General features: G+C 48.8%; 1 protein-coding gene across 1 annotated transcript in view; it reads right to left on the bottom strand.

Annotated features, from left to right (window-relative positions):
- Positions 1–17,586, bottom strand: part of plcd1a (phospholipase C, delta 1a) — a 97,086-nt gene that overhangs the window by 57,345 nt on the left and 22,155 nt on the right. The window contains exon 2 of the mRNA XM_080213646.1: positions 6,141–6,305. Coding sequence (XP_080069772.1) covers positions 6,141–6,305 — 165 coding nt within the window. The remainder of the gene's footprint in view (positions 1–6,140; positions 6,306–17,586) is intronic.

The raw sequence follows: 17,586 nt of genomic DNA, 5'->3' as shown, positions 1-17,586 counted from the left end.
GGGATTTTCACAGTAACTTCATTGCAGTGTAAATGTAAGCCTACTTGTGATTCATCAATAAACTTTAACTTGCTGTGATGGGACAGTCTTTGCTGTGTGTGGGGATGATTGGTGGGGTTTTCAAAAACGTTTCTGTAAATTATTTTTAGGTGTGATAAGAATCTTTAATCGAAGAGTTCTAATTGGTCAGAGATTAAACAAGTGCCCAGTGAGGTTTATTAATTGGATCAACAGTTGGTTTATGTTTGGAAAAAAGCAACTCATTATTTTCATGATAAAATTTCTTTATTTTTAAAGGGCCAATCTCTTGAAGTCGTGATGTTTGAGGCACAGCTGTAACCTCACGCTCAGAAGAGGAGGTAAACAGGACAAGTCGAGGGAGACTTGTTATTATTTGGGTTATGTGGAAGTGGGAGGCACCTATTGGTGATTTATTATTGTCACATACAGTGAAAAGTATTGTTCCTTGTGTGCTATACAGACCAAGCATACCGTTCATAGAGGAGAGAGTGCAGAATGTAGTAAAAACATAAGAACATAAGAAATAGGAGCAGGAGTAGGCCATCTAGCCCTTCGAGCCTGCCCCGCCATTCAATAAGATCATGGCTGATCTGAAGTGGATCATTTCCACTTTCCTGCTTTCTCCCCATAACCCTTAATTCCCCTTGTCTATCAGAAATCTATCTACCCGTGACTTAAATATACTTAACGAGGTAGCCTCCACCACTTCAACGGGCAGAGAATTCCAGAGATTCACCACCCTTTGAGTGAAGAAGTTCCTCCTCAACTCCGTTCTAAACTGCTCCCCCCTTATCTTGAGGCTGTGCCCTCTAGTCCTGCTGTCCTTTCTAAGCAGGAAGAATCTCTCTACCTCTACCCTATCTATCCCTTTCATTATCTTATACGTCTCTATAAGATCCCCCCTCATCCTTCTAAACTCCAACGAGTACAGACCCAGTCTATTCAGTCTGTAGTGTTACAGTCGTACCTAGGGTGTAGAGAAAGATCAACTTAAAGTAGGTCCATTCAAAAGTCTGACAGCAGCAGGGAAGAAGCTGTTCTTGAGTCGGTTGGTACGTGACCTCAGACTTTTGAATCTTTTTCCTGACGAAAGAGAGAATGTCCGGGGTGCGTGGGGTCCTTAATTATGCTGGCTGCTTTTCCGAGGCAGCGGGAAGTGTAGACAGAGTCAATGGATGGGAGGCTGGTTTATGTTACACTGGTGACCTCCTGTAGTTGCTTGTGGTCTTGAGCAGAGCAGGAGCCCATACCAAGTTGACGAGCTGGTTAGGTGCATTGGCCATGCTAAATTCTCCCTGAGTGTACCCGAACAGGCACCGGACTGTGACGACTAGGGGATTTTCACAATAACTTCATTGCAGTGTTAATGTAAGCCTACTTATGACACTAATAAATAAACTAAGTAACTAACCTATATCCGCTGGAGCTCAGAAGGATAAGAGATAACTTGATTGGAAAGCATAAGATCCTGGGAGCTATTGGCAGGGTGGATGTGGAGAAGATGTTTCCTCGTGTCAGAGAATCCAAGGGTCACTATTTAAAAATATGCGGTGACCCATTTAAGATAGCAATGAAGAAAATTGGAACTCTCTTCCTCAAAAGACAGTGGAATAAGTCTCACAACACCAGGATCCAACAGGTTTATTGGGAATCACGAGCTTTCAGAGCATTGCTGCTTCATCATGTTGGACTTTAACCTGGTGTTGTGAGGCTTCTTACTGCGTTTACCCCAGTCTAACGCCGGCAACTCCACATGAAAGGCAGCGAGTCTTTGAATAGTATTAAGGCAGAGCGAGATAGATTCCAGAAGAAGGTGGAAGAGAAAATGTCCCGGGTATTAAAGTGGTAAATGCGGGGTCACTTTTAACATTTAAGAAAAACTTGGACGGGTTCATGGATGAGAGGGGTGTGGAGGGATATGGTCCAAGTGCAGGTCAGTGGGACTAGGCAAAAAATGGTTCAGCACAGACAAGAAGGGCCAAAAGGCCTGTTTCTGAGCTGTAATTTTCTATGGTTCTATGCGTGGGGTCCTTAATTATGCTGGCTCCTTTGGCGAGGCAGCAACAAGTGTAGGCAGAATCAATGGATGGGAGGCTGGTTTGAGTGATGGATTGGGTTACGTTCATGACCTTTTGTAGTTCCTTGTGGTCTTGGGCAGAGCAGGAGCCCATACCAAGCTATGATAGAACCAGAAAGAATGCTTTCTATGGTGCATCTGTAAAAGTTGGTGAGAGTCATAGCTGACATGCCAAATTTCCTTAGTCTTCTGAGAAAGTGGAGGCATTGGTGGGGCTTTCTTAACTATGAATCTCCAGCTGTTTCATTGGGAGAGGGATTGCTCTGATTTAACAAGGCTTTACCATGACGACACTGCAAACAGTGCCACTGCGGTTTCAGTGGAAGGGGAAACTGCACAAACAGTTTGTTCTGGGATTTTACTCGGGTCGGAATGAGCTGAGGACAGCCCTGGGCTGCTCTGCTACACACAGCTTGAAAGATATTGACCCGATTCTTCGATTTACGCTGATCTCAGTTTGTCTGTTCCGTCAACAGCACTGACAGTGCTCACACCTAACCACAAACAGGAAGAGCTTCATCTGCCTTCCCTGTTCCCACGATACGGAGATGCCGGCGTTGAACTGGGGTAAACACAGTGACAAGTCTCACAACACCAGGTTAAAGTCCAACAGGTTTATTTGTAGCAAATGCCACTAGCTTTCGGAACCAGCTGTCCCTTTGTCAGGTGGGTGGGAGTTCCCAGTTAAGGTGTGAATCTTCACAGGCAGGGGGTCTTATGGGAACATTAGGAAGTATCCAACAGTGCAGAAGGAGGCCATTCCACCCATCAAGTCTGCACTGACCACCATCCCACCCAAACCCTATCCCTGTAACCCCATGTAAAATACAGTTGAATTCTGATCCCCGAACATACAGTCATAGAGTCATAGACCCTACAGTGCAGAAAGAGGCCCTTCAGCCCATCGAGTCTGCACTGAACACAATCCCACCCAGGCCCTATCCCCATATCCCTACATATTATACCCACTAATCCCTCTAATCTCTGCCACCCTGGACACTAAGGGGCAATTTCTTAACATGGCCAATCAACCTAACCCGCACATCTCTGGACTGTGGGAGGAAACCGACGCAGACACGGGGAGAATGTACAAACTCCACACAGACAATGACACGAGCTGGGAATCGAACCCAGGACCCTGGAGCTGTGAAGCAGCAGTGCTAACCCACTGTGCTGCCCCAGTACTATGCAGTCACAGAGTCATATAGAGGTCTCGAGCATGGAAATGGGCCCATCAGACCAACTTGTCTATGTAAATAAACAGTTTTTACCACTACGCTAGTCCCAATTGCCTGCATTTGGCCCATATCCCTTCACACCCATCTTACCCATGTAACCGTCTAAATCCTTTTTAAAAAGGCTGCATATACTGGGCTGAATACATTAACTCTGTTTCTCTCTCCACAGATACTGGCAGACCTGCTGAGTAATTCCACCACCTTGTTTTATCAAGAGTCACAGAACTTTATTTATCAAAGGCCGCTTTGTTTTACTAAAGGAGTGGTTTGGATTGGTTTGCTAATTGCCTTTTATTTACTCAATTATTCATCCTCGGCACTGTTCGTCACTCCCGCCACCCTGGCAAACGTGTTATCCCCACCCCGGGGTGGCTTTGGCACCGACTTGGCAAAAACAAGGGTTCAAGGACTATCTGGTCACACAATCCTGCCCCATCACAGCCTGTCTGCACCACACAGGCTTCCCCGTTGTGTGACCAGCTGGCATTCTTGTACAGACCGTGTGACAAACCAAACTATATAATGCCTTTAACATAAAGGTTCTTCAAGGGAACAACAGCAAACAAAGTAATGACAGGCCTTGCTGCCACTGAATAAGCAGAGGATAGGGTTGGATATATACTCCTGGAGGCTTCATCAAGTTTAAAGTTTTAAACATTATTTATTAGTGTCAAAAGTCAGGCTTAAACTAACACTGCAATGAAGTTACTATCAACATCCCCTAGTTGGCACACTCCGGCACTTGTTGGGGTACACTGAGGGAGAATTTAGCACGGCCAATGCAACTAACCATCATGTCTTTCGGGCTGTGAGGAAACAGGAGCACCTGGAGGAAACCCACGCAGACACGGGGAGAATGTGCAAACTCCACACAGTGACCCAAGCCGGGAATCGAACCCTGGGGCTGTGAGAGCAGAATTAGGCCACTTGGCCCATTGAGTCTGCTCTGCTATTCAATCATGGTTGATGTTTTTCTCATCCCCGTTCTCCTGCCTTTTCCCCATAACCCTGACCCCGTTATTAATCAAGAACCTACCTATCTCTGAGGCAGGTCTATCTCTGAGGTGAGGTAGCAATGCTAACCACTGTGCTGCCCATGACCTCCTCTTGCCACCTACCTCGTCACCGCTCCCCACCCTCATTAATCACATGTCCATCCTTGTGGCTTCCTTTGACCAATCGGAATGGGAACAGATTCTTTGTTACCCAGCTGACTGTCCGTCAAACAGCCCATCCGATAGCAACTAGGGTGTGTCCAGAATCGACTGATGTCACTGGTTTAGGGAAATGGCCCCAGCCCCTGAACACTGGGTGGCACAGTGGGTTGGCACTGCTGCCTCACAGCACCAGGGACCTGGGTTCGATTCCCGGCTTGGGTCACTGTCTGTGTGGAATCAGCACCTTCTCCCCGTGTCTGTGTGGGTTTCTTCCAGGTGCTCTGGTTTCCTGCCACAGAGTGTACAACATACTGGTTAGGTGGACTAGCGATGCTAAATTGCCCCTTAGTGTCCCAAGATGTGTAGGTTAGGTGGACTGGCCATGCTAAATTGTCCCAAGATGTGTAGATTAGGGGGATTAGCCACGGTAAATTGTCCCTTAGTGTCCCAAGATGTGAAGGTTAGGGGGATTAGCTGGATAAATACACGGTGTTATGGGAAAGGGCCTAGGTGGGACCTGTGTTGTACAGTTGGCGTAGACTCAATGGGCCAAATGGCCTTCTTTGTGCTGCAGGGACTGTGTGACACTGCTCGGTGACAATTCTGGATAGTCCAATCACACTCTGGCTTTACCCAGCCAGGTAAAAGATTGGATTGGCCAATCACTGCACCGAGTGTTGGCCAGCAAGCTATTTGACCATGGATCAATCCCAGTCAATCCTGGCTGCTACTCCATCCCTGTTTCCCCACATGCAGGGGGAATTCTTGGCTGGATGCTGTGTCCTTGAGTAAGGACATAAGAAATAGGAGCAGGAGTAGGCCATCTAGCCCTTCGAGCCTGCCCCGCCATTCAATAAGATCATGGCTGATCTGAAGTGGCTCAGTTCCACTTTCCCGCTTTCTCCCCATAACCCTTAATTCCCTTGTCTATCAGAAATCTATCTACCCGTGTCTTAAATATATTTAGCGAAGCAGCCTCCACCACTTCAATGGGCAGAAAATTCCAGAGATTCACCACCCTCTGAGTGAAGAAGTTCCTCCTCAACTCTGATCGAAACCGCCCCCCCTTTATCTTGAGGCTGTTCCCTCTAGTCCTACTGTCCTTTCTGAGTGGGAAGAATCTCTCTACCTCTATCCTATCCATCCCCTTCATTATCTTATACGTCTCTATAAGATCCCCCCCTCATCCTTCTAAACTCCATCGAGTACACACCCAGTCTATTCAATCTCTCCTCATAAGCTAACCCCCTCATCTCTGGTATCAGCCTGGTGAACCTTCTCCGTACTCCCTCCAAGGCCAATATATCCTTCCACAAATAAGGGGACCAAAACTGCACACAGTACTCCAGCTGCGGCCTCACCAGTGTACAGGTGCCATGCTGAGACCCTCATCACTGCCAAATGATGCTGCGACGAGGACACCCTGCCTCAAACACCAGGCCCCTTCCTGTTCTCCCCTTCCCTTCCTGTTCATCTTCCCTCCCACTTAATTCCCACGACCTGTTCACCTTCTTTGTTGAACATTGAAAGTTCCTCTGTCAGTAACCCAGCGTATTTGTTTTATTATGATTTTCCTCCGCGCGGCCCCTGCAGACTCACATCTGGCCAAGGGCAAAACCGGTCAAGCAGACTGTTCTGGGAGCTTACAGATCTGGGCGCGAGCTGACTTGAGGATTTTCTGGGAGTCGTACCACACCGTCCGACAGTCTTCCAGCAACTTGTAGAAACGTGGCTTCATCCAGGAGCTGGATTTGATCTTCTGCAGGTTGCTGCCTTTCAGCATGGCTTTCAAATCATCATCGTGAATAAAACCTTGTGGGGGAAACAGAGGAAGAACACGTCAGTCAAAATCAGCCCCGGGGAGGGGGGAGAACGGGGGGGAGGGGGGGGCGTGAGGGAGGGGGGGCGTGAGGGAGGGGGGGCGCGTGAGGGAGGGGGGGGCGTGAGGGAGGGGCATGGGGGGGGCGTGAGGGAGGGGGGCGTGAGGGAGAGGGTGGAGAGAAGGGGAGGAGGAAGGTGGTGGCGAGAGGTGTGAGAGGGTGGTGGAGGGTGAAGGGAGGTTGGGGGAGGAGACTGGAGTGGGGGAGGAAGAGGGGAGAGGAACGGAGAGGTGGGAGGGGAGGTTGGGCTGGAGGGGGAGAGGTGGTGGAAGGAGAGGGGAAGACAAGAGGCAGAGGGTGGGGGAGGGACAGGGCGGGGGAGGGGGAAGGGGAGGATGGTCGGGGGGGTGGGGAGGGGAGGTTGGGGAAAGGTGGAGGAGGTCAGTGGATCGACAGGGAATCTGAAAGGGGGGTAGGGAAAGTGGGAGACATCAGTGAATTCATCAAACTAAAGCTGCTTTAACCTGGAAAATGACCGGAGATGCAGGGAGAGCGGGAATGTCACAGCGCTGTGCGGACACCACCGTGTGGGACAAGGTTAACCCATCGGGTGAATGGAGAAACTGGCTCCCAGTCTCATTCAGGACCAGTCTAGCTGCTGTGACATTAACTTATCTGGATGTTTCCAATCGGTTATTGGGACCATGGATATAGCAGTGCCACTGTTCGCCCTCACTCCCGAGGGGGGTGGGGAGGGGGAGGGGAGCACGCTAATCCGGCCAGACAGCAAAGAGGACGAGGCCCCTCGAACCTGCTCCACCATTCACAAAGATCAGAGCCCTGGTGATGGTCAAAAATTGATCTGACCCAGCCTCAAGCATCTTCAATGGCTCGGCTTCCCGGGGACAATAACAGCACCAACTGAGCAACCACTCTCTGAAAGAACAGGGATTCTCCTCAGCCTCTGAAGGGAGGCCCCTGAGGATTAGTCTCTTCCACAGGGGTAAATATCCTCTCAGTATCCACCCCGTCCAGCCCCCTCAGGATCTCAAACATTTTAATAAGTTCGCCTCTCAATCTTCCAAACTCCAGCGGGAAAAGGCCCACATTGTCCAACTCTTCATCAGCCAACCCCTTCATCCCAGGAATCAGTCAAATGAACCGCTAACTGCTTCCAATGCAATGATATCCTCAGTAAGAAACCAGGTGCAATCTCACCAAGACACCTATTCACTTGTGGGACATGGGTGTGGCTGGCCAGTATTTATTGCCCATCCCTAGTTACCCCTTGAGAAGGTGGGGGTGAGCTGCCTTCTTGAATCGCTGCAGTCCGTGTGCTGTGGGTTGACCCACAATGCCATTAGGGAGGGAATTCCAGGATTTTGACCCAGTGACGGTGAAGGAACGGTGATATATTTCCAAGTCAGGATGGGTGAGTGGCTGGGAGGGGAACTTGCAGGTGGGGGTGTTCCCCATGTATCTGCTGCCCTTGTCCTTCTAGATGGAAGTGGTGGTGGGTTTGGAAGGTTCTGTCTAAGGATCTTTGGTGAATTGCTGCAGTGCATCTTGTAGATAGTACACACTGCTGCTACTGAGGGAATGGATGTTTATGGATTGCTTTGTCCTGGATGGTGTCGAGCTTCTTGAGTGTTGTTGGAGCTGCACCCATCCAGGCAAGTGGGGAGTATTCCATCAAACTCCTGACTTGTACCTTGTAGATGGTGGACAGGCTTTGGGGAGTCAGGAGGTGAGTTACTCACTGCAGTATTCCCAGCCTCTGACCTGCTCTTGTAGCCACTGTGTTTATGTGACGAGTCCAGTTGAATTTCTGGTCAATGGTAACCCCAAGGATGTTGACTGTGGGGGATTCAGTGATGGTGACACCATTGAATGTCAAGGAGGGGTGGTTAGAGTGTCTTATTGGTGTTGGTCATTGCCTGGCATTTGTGTGCCACAGAAACCTCCCTATTTTTACACTCCATCTCCTTTTTCAATAAAGGCCAACATTCCACTTGCCTTCCTAATTTGCTAAATATAACACTGTCTGGTTAGAAAACCTGCTACTGAAGCTTTCAACAAATGTACAATGCCACAAAACTCTTAGACTAATCAACATCCTAACACAAAATCATATATTTCACGTCCATCTTGTTGACATGACCAGTCTAACCCATTCAATAACAATCTGTCACATGGGTCAGTGCTTGCATTGGCCTTTTTAATCATGTTTATGGAATAACATCCCCTGCAACAAATCCCAGAAGATTTTCGATGCCATTGGCATGACTCTGCAGACACAGGTATCAATGCCTGATGAAGCAAGCGGGACATGCACCACTGATCTGGACCTATAGGAATGCTACTTCCCAAGCTGGTCCTCTGCTCCAAACCAGAGGTAGCAGCTATGTTGATGTTCCATCTGAGCAATAACATGAGTGGAAAAGAACTCATTGCTTGGAATTGTCCAGCCGTTCACACCCTGCCACCACTACCAGAGAGGAAGGAGAATTTGGTGCCCAGCTAAATCTTTGTTCATTGCAGCGGGATCAGAGAATCCTGCTGGCGTGAGCAGCAAGAAAATCCCGCTCAAAAGTTTCCTTCTGTGGAAGGCCTCTACCTAAAATAACTGGATAGAATTCTTAACCGTCAGCCTCATTTCATCAATATCAGCAAAAATAGCATACTAATTCCTTGGGATTCTGGGCTTGTGTACAGCTTCTGGTAGGGCTACACAGACCCAGCCGAAAGGTAGGTCAGCCAAAGGCAATTTTTTGATTTGACTTATTATTGTCACATATATGCCAAAATGGACCACTACACATCTTTCCGGGTTGAAGTCCATCTGCCACTTCTCTGCCCAGTCTTGCATCCTATCTATCTCACGCTGCAACATCCCTCCAGACTATCCACAACACCAACCTTCACCACCAACCACCAATCTTGTAGATGGTACACATGGCAGGCACACCATTGGCAGAGGAAGGCATGGATTATTAATATGGTGGATCAAGTGGGCTGCTTTGTCCCGGATGGTGTTGAGGTTCGAGCATTGAAGTTGGACCCACCCAGCCAAGTGGAAACAGGAGGGGAACACAGGCGCAGGCTTTGCCAAGCAAAGTGTTGGAGCAGAGGCAAGCGATTTGAAAACTAATTTGATCCTCGGTGGGAGAACTGAAGCACAAAGATTACATTGGACAGACAGAAACAGGCCAGTGGACTCATCTGGAGCAGGCTGACATTTCCAGGGATGAGGGGTTTGTTGTATGAAGAGAGATTGAACAGTTTAGGCTGATACTCTGGAATTTAGAAGAACGAGGGGAGATTAGATCAAGGTATACAAGATAATAAAAGATATGGATAAAGTAGACATGGAGCAGATGCTTCCTCTTGTGGGACATTCTAGGATAAGAGGTCATAGTCTTAGAATAAAGGTTAGAAAATTTAAAACAGAGTTGAGGAGAGACTGCTTCTCCCAAAGGATTGTGACTCTGTGGAATTCTCCCAAAGTGCAGTGGATGCTAGGACAGTGAGTAAACCTCCAGGAGAAGTTAGACAGATTTTTAATTGGGAATGGGTTGAAGGGTTAGGGGGAGAAGGCAGGAAAATGGGGATGAGGAGCATATCAGCCATGATCGAATGGCAGAGTGGACTCGATGGGCCAAATGGCCTAATTCTGCTCCTATATCTTATGAACGTATGTTACAGTCAAGGCTCTTCCCACCATCTGCCATCTAAATTTACCATCGTAACCCCCTGCCCCCTTCTCCCTCTTAAGTTTGTCCAGTGTCCCTCTAAATGCCTCGATAATATTTGCTCCAACCACCCCCCGTCGTAGCGACATCCATATTCACACCGTTCCTCAGGTTTCTTCGGAATCCCCTATTGGGGGGAAAAGCTGCAGGATGACAGGGAAAGGGCAGTGGAATGGGGCTGGTCAAATTGTTCGCAGCAAACAAGCATCAACAGGAAGGGCTGAATGGCCTCTGCGTTGTAAGTATTCAGGAGGGAAATTAGGAAGGGTTATGCGGGGGGTGGGGAAACATCAATTAATATTTACAAGATTTTTGTTCGCTCAGGATATTGAGGAATATAGAACAGTAAAGAATAAATAGAAGAAGAAACAGAAAATGCTGGGCCAACAGAGATAGATAATCGAGTTAACGTTACAAATCTGTATTACTCTGCTTCAGAATGGAGTTGGGAATTGTGCTGCAGGTTAACCATGAACTGATTTCATTAGAATATAGCTCTTGGAGCAAAAGGGATCAAGGGATTGAAGTTGATGATCAGCCAACGTACGCGATAGAGTTTAGAAGGATGAGGAAGGGTGAGGGGGGGAATTGTCATTGACTTTAGGAAGCGGAAAGGAGAACATGCCCCTGTCTATATCAACGAGGACAATGTAGAAAGTGTCAAGAGCTTTCAGTTTTTAGATGTCCAGATCACCAATAACCTGTCCTGGTCCCCCCCCATGCTGACACTATAGACAAGAAAGCCCACCAACACCGCTACCTTCTCAGAAGACTGAGGAAATTTGGCATGTCAGCTACGACTCTCACCAACGTTTACAGGTGCACCATAGAAAGCATTCTTTCTGGTTGTATCACAGCTTGGTATGGGCTCCTGCTGTGCCCAAGACCGCAAGGAACGACAAAAGGTCATGAATCCATCACTCAAACCAGCCTCCCATCCATTGACTCTGAAAAGCAGCCAGTATAATTAAGGACCCCACACACCCCGGACATTCTCTCTTCCACCTTCTTCTGTCGGGAAAAAGATACAGAAGTCTGAGGTCACGTACCAACCGACTCAAGAACAGCTTCTTCCCTGCTGCTGTCAGACTTTTGAATGGACCAACCTCGCATTAAGCTGATCTTTCTCTACACCCTAGCTCTGACTGTAACACTACATTCTGCACTCTCTCCTTTCTTTCTCTATGAATAGTATGCTCTGTCTTCATAGTGCGAAAGAAACAATATTTTTCACTGTATGTTAATACATGTGACAATAATAAGATATCAAAAAAATCTAACTGAAACTTACAGGATACTGCATGGCCTGGATAGAGTGGACATGGGGAAGATGTTTCCATTAGCGGGGGAGACTGGGATCCGAGGAAACAGCCTCAGAGTAAAGGGATGATTCCTTGGAACTGAGATGTGGAGGAATTTCTTCAGCCAGAGGGTGGTGAATCAGTGGACTTCTTTGCCACAGAGGAGGCCAGATCATCGAGTATATTTAAGACTGAGATAGATAAGTTTCTGATTGGTATGGGGCTCAGGGGTGACAGGGAAAAAACAGGAGAATGGGGTTGAGGAACTTCTCAGTCAATGATTGAATGGCCCAGTAGATCTGAAGGGCTGAATGGCCTAGTCCTGCTTCTAGTTTCTATGTATAACTAACTAAACTTGGGAATTGGCTCAAAGGGTGAATGGTCTCTTCCTACTTAATCTGGACGTGGATAGATACTGTGGCTCTGGCAGTCATTGTACAGATAAACCTAATTTAAAGTAGCAAGGCCATGAGCTAAAACAAACAGCAGATCAAGAAGTCCAAATTCCCTGAAGAATTCCACTGCACCACATTAGAAGCAAACTGCCCTCAATGGTGTGACTGGAGGGGTGCAAGGCATTTCCATATACAATGCCACACAATCCAGGTATGTCTCTTTACATGAGATATACACTGTGACGGCAAGATCAAATCTCAAGATGTGGTAATAAAGTTAGAGTTTTTTAATTAGTCATAAGTAGGCTTACATTAACACTGCAATGAAGTTACTGTGAAAATCCCCGAGTCGCCGCACTCCGGTGCCTGTTCGGATTACACCGAGGGAGAATTTAGCATGGCCAATGCGCTAACCAGCACGTCTTTTGGACTGCGGGAGGAAACCGGAGCACCCAGAGGAAACCCACGCAGACACGGGGAGAATGTGCAGACTCCACACAGACAGTGAGCCAAACCGGGAATCGAACCCGGGTCCCTGGCGCTGTGAGGCCGATAGTAGTCATGATGTGGGTATGCCGGCGTTGGACTGGCGTAAACACAGTAAAAAGTCTGACAACACCAGGTTTTAGTCCAGCCTATTTATTTGATAATATACTCACTAGCTTTCGGGGTTACCCCCTTCGTCAGGTGAACCTGACGAAGGGGGTAACCCCGAAAGCTAGTGAGTATATTATCAAATAAATAGGTTGGACTAAAACCTGGTGTTGTCAGACTTTTTGCTGTGAGGCAGCAGAGCTAACCACTGTGCCACCCCTGAGCTTGTATACTCATCGCTACAAATAGCATAGCTGGTAAAACACCAATGTTTCCATAAGCAGTGAGTGTAAATAGTCACTGAAGCACAAACAATAATAGCAGCCTGCATTTATATAGCGACTAAAACATCCGGGTCACTATCCAGGAGACATTAGTTGACACAAACGTGACACCCAGCCACGTAAGCAGTTACTGGGATCCAAGAGACTGGTTTCAAGAATGGTCTAAAAAACGGGAAGGACAGACGGAGACAAGCTCAGAGGCTGCACTCTAACACTGAGGCCTCACAGCTGCTGCCATGTCTGCTGAGTATTTACATAAGAACATAAGAAATAGGAGCAGGAGTAGGCCATCTAGCCCTTCGAGCCTGCCCCGCCATTCAATAAGATCATGGCTGATCTGAAGTGGATCAGTTCCACTTTCCCGCCCCCTCCCCATAACCCTTAATTCCCTTGTCTATCAGAAACCTATCTACCCGTGTCTTAAATATATTTAGCGAGGTAGCCTCCACCACTTCAATGGGCAGAGAATTCCAGAGATTCACCACCCTTTGAGTGAAGAAGTTCCTCCTCAACTCCGATCTAAACTGTCCCCCCCCGTTATTTTGAGGTTGTGCCCTCGAGTCCTGCTGTCCTTTCTAAGCAGAAAGAGTTTCCAACATTTTCTGTTTTTATTTCAGATTTCCAGCATTCCTGGCATGTTATTTTTGATCTGGGTATGAGGACCCAGATAACTGGATGTTACGGTTCCTGGTTTAAAGTTTATTAGTGTCACTGGTAGGCTTACATTAACACAGCAGTGAAGTTACTGTGGAAAATCCCCCAGTCGCCACACTGTTCGGGTACACTAAGGGAGAATTTAGCATGGCCAAAGCACCCAACCAGCACGTCTTTCAGACTGTGGGAGGAAACCGGAGCACCCGGAGGAAACCCACGCAGAAACGGGGAGAACGTGCAGGCTCTGCACACTCAGTGACCCAAGCTGGGAATCGAACCCAGGTCCCTGGCGCTGTGATGCAGCAGTGCTAACCACTGTGCCACCGTGCCATCGTTCTGTATTTCCAAGTGACTCGATCTTATTTTCTTTCTCTTGTTCACACTCTTTCGCGCTCTCTTTCTGTCCTCACTCCCTTCCCTCTCCCTCTCTCTGTATGTGTGGCTGTGTATACGTGTGTGTGTCTCTCTCTCCCCTTCTCCCTCTCTGTCCCTCCCTGTGTGTGTGTGTGTGTGTGTGTGTGTGTGTGTGTCTCTCTCTCTCCCTGTCCCTCCCTCTGTGTTTTGTGTGTGTGTCTCTCTCTGTCTCTCTCCCTCTGCCCCTCCCTCTGTGTTTAGTGTGTGTGTGTGTGTGTGTGTGTGTGTGTCTCTCTCTCTCTCTCCCCCTGTCCCTCCCTCTGTGTTTTGTGTGTGTCTCTCTCTCTGTCTCTCTCCCTCTGCCCCTCCCTCTGTGTTTAGTGTGTGTGTGTGGTGTGTGTCTCCCTCTCCCTCTCTCTCTCTTCTAGTTGCTTAGACTGATTTTATTGAGAATTAGGAAAGTTTCTCACTTGCGTCACTATCGTGGTGAAACCCCAGGACTCTGTATTCCTGGAGCCCTCGTCCTGGGGTCTACATTTAGCAACATTCATTTATTCAGCTTTTAAAATGTCTGCAGATCCCATTGGGCCACATTAGCTCCTGGCTTGGATGTACTGGGGCGGGGGGGAGCACTGGACAGTATGAGTATTGTGTAGGGGGGGGCGGGGAAGCTCTCTGACAAACCCTATTAGAATCAGAAAGCAATAACCCCCTCCTCCCCCCGGCTTAGAACCCTGCCTCTTTCACTTCTGACTTATAGCGCATGTCTTATTTTCCTTTCCCTCCCCTCACAGCGCTAGGGACCCGAGTTCAATTCCCAGCTTGGGTCACTGTCCGTGCGGAGTCTGCACATTCTCCCCGTGTCTGCGTGGGTTTCCTCTGGGTGCTCCGGTTTCCTCCCACAGTCTGAAAGACACGCTGGTTGGGGTGCATGGACCTGAACAGGTGCCAGAGTGTGGTGACTGGGGGATTTTCACAGTAACTTCATTGCAGTGTTAATGTAAACCTTACTTGTGACACCAATAAGTAAACTTTAACAAAGGGATATGAATATTGCTGAACAGAGGCAGACTGCTGAAGCTGTCATCAGGACAAACACAAGAATGTCAAATTTCAAACATAACAATTTATATTACAGGAGAATGGGTGTTGATTGGCTGAGCTGTTGCCATGCAGGACCATAGGGGAATATAAGAAATAGGAGCAGAACAGGCCATTCAGCCTCTCGAGCCTGCCCCACCATTCAATAAACTGATGGCTGATCTGATTGTGTTAAGTTTCACATCTATGCCCAATAACCTTGCATTCCCTCGCCTAATAGCATCTTCCTGCTTCCACCTTTAGTCAATATCACCACTGCCTTCAGAGACAGAGAGCTCCGAAGTCTCACAACCCTTAGGAGAAAATTATTGCTATGCTAAAAGGGTGACCCTTAATTTTAAAACTGTGTCCCCCCCAAGTTCTAGACTCAGGGGCAAGAGGAAATATCTGTTCCACATCTACCTGAATATTCAGACTCATTGTTGTACTTATTAATCACACTCCACTCCCTCAGCCTCTTCTAAAAGCCCAGCTCTCCAACCTCTTCATATAAGACAACAACATCGGAACTACACGCTCCCCAAACTCCTGGGTTAATTCAAGATGCCAGGCTTGAACATATTCCTTTTGTTTGCAGTGAACACATCCTTGTGTCACTCCCAGCAAACCTGAATGAGCCCACCGATCGAATCCAACAGCCTTTCCCTTTGCTGGTGTACCGACCGCACTCAAGCATCCCCGCTTACAAAAACCCAAAAGGTTTACTGTTAGATGCCGTTCCACAAATCGGGCAGCACTTACTCAACAATCCTGAGTGTGCGGATCGCTAGACTATCTAGTTAAGACGATCAGTCAAGCTCGTATAGTGGCTCAGTTACACTTGCAAGAAGCAACATACAATCCTACAATCATACACAAAGAAACCAACCCTGCCCCACCACCACCCAACCAACCCCACCCCACCCTTTGCAAATGAAAGGGACACATTCAACCCTCGTGTCTTTACTGAAGGGAGCCTCATTGCTTTCTGTTAGCAGCGGGTTAATTTCACACCAATTTGTCTGTTAATTGCTAATCCGCACCCACCAAGATATATAAAGACGTTACAGGTGGCACTGGGTATTGGGTGGATTGGTGGTGTTGTAAAAATAAAATGAGTTTGTAAAGAAGCAGGATTTGCGTCTTTTATCTTTCCCTGGAGTCCAGATGAATGGGGGGGGGGGGGGGGGGGGATCTCATAGAAACTTATAAAATTCTAACAGGACCAGACAGGGTAGATGCAGGGAGGATGTTCCCCACGGAGAGAGAGAACCAGGGGTCACAGTCTGAGGATTCAGGGTAGACCATTTAGGACGGAGGTGAGGAGACATTTCTTCACCCGGTGGAATTCATTCCCACAGGAAGTAGTTGATGCCAAAACATTGAATGTATTCAAGAGGCGGCTGGATATTGGGGTGAATGGGATCAAAGGTTATGGGGAGAAAGCAGGATTGGGCTATTGAGTTGGATGGTCAGCCATGATCCTGGTGAACGGCAGAGCAGGCTCGAAGGGCCAAATGGCCTCCTCCTGTTCCTATCTATGCTTCTATTACTGGACTGCGACGGAGGGGCTGAGCACTTTCTGCACGTCAATGCCCCAGCCACAGTTAACTCACTGACCAATCAGTATTTTTTTTTTGCCAGCGGGCATTCCCTTCTCTCCCCTGTAAACTGTTTGGAAACGTGCCGTTTCTGGAGTTTGCCCGTGGCGTGAGGGCGAGATAGAAAAGCTGCAGCAATGCGCCGGGCCTTTCAGCAGGAGAGAAGCAGACACTCGGCGACCTGCCGGAGAGGAGGAGGAGGAGGAGGAGGACAGGGCTGGTGACAGTCCAAATCCCTGTGTTCCTGTACAGCTCAGCGCCTCTCTGCTGCTGTCACACACCCGAATGGAAGGGGATACGCTGCAAAATGTGCATCAGCTGATGGGTGTGCTCAATCTTCAAACAATAAAAATCTAATGTAGGAATTATACTTGGAGCTTTAACGCAAAGATCTACTCACACTATCAGGGATTAACACTATTTGTATTTACCTTGATCTATCCTGCTGCTCTTTGATCTCAAATTCCAATCTTCGGGCGTCTTTATCTGACTAATAGACTTCTTCTTCAATTTTAATCTCCTGGCACTGGCTTCCTGCCTCGCTCCCCTGTGAATGAATGTCACTTTCCCACTCCTCATCTTCCACCTGCCGCCCTTTGCTCCGTGCCTCCGGCCTGTCACTCCCAGTCTCCCGCCCTTTCCGTCCTGCCTCCGGCCCGCCACAGCCTGGCTCCCGTCCCTGGCCTCCCCGCCGCCTCCTTTCGCGTCCGGCCTCCCGCTCTTGGTCTCCCCCCTCCCTCCGTTCACGTCCTGCGGCCTGCTCCTCGCCTCCCTCTTCCCCCCTCTCACGTCCTGCGGCCTGCTCCTCGCCTCCCTCCGCCGGCCTTCCACGTCCCGCCTCCCGCTCTTGGTCTCCCTCCTCCCTCCTTTCGCGTCCTGCGCCCCACCCTGCCTCCTGCCCCTCGCGTCCCCCCTCCCTCCCTTCACATCCTGCGTCCCGCTCTTTGTCTCCCCCCTCCCTCCTTTCACATCCTGTGTCCCACCCTGTCTCCCGTCCCCCCTCCCTCCTTTCACATCCTGTGTCCCACTCTTTGTCTCCCCCCTCCCTCCCTTCACATCCTGAGTCCCACCCTGTCTCCCGTCCCCCCTCCCTCCTTTCACATCCGGCTCCCCGCCCCTCGCCTCCAGGTCCCCACCTCTCACAAACAATCCCTCTTTTCCCGGAGGCCGATCCTGGCATCCAGGTTCCAGGCCCACAACTCCGGGTTCCAGGTTCCCAGGGCTGGGATCCCGGTTCTCGACGGCCGGATCCAGGCTC

The sequence above is a fragment of the Carcharhinus amblyrhynchos genome, chromosome 2 (genome assembly GCF_965287045.1).
Source record: "Carcharhinus amblyrhynchos chromosome 2, sCarAmb.v2.hapA, whole genome shotgun sequence".
Classification (NCBI taxonomy): Eukaryota; Metazoa; Chordata; class Chondrichthyes; order Carcharhiniformes; family Carcharhinidae; genus Carcharhinus; species Carcharhinus amblyrhynchos.
The sequence above is the reverse complement of the archived record's forward strand: the minus strand, read 5'-3'. Positions and strand labels throughout refer to the sequence as shown.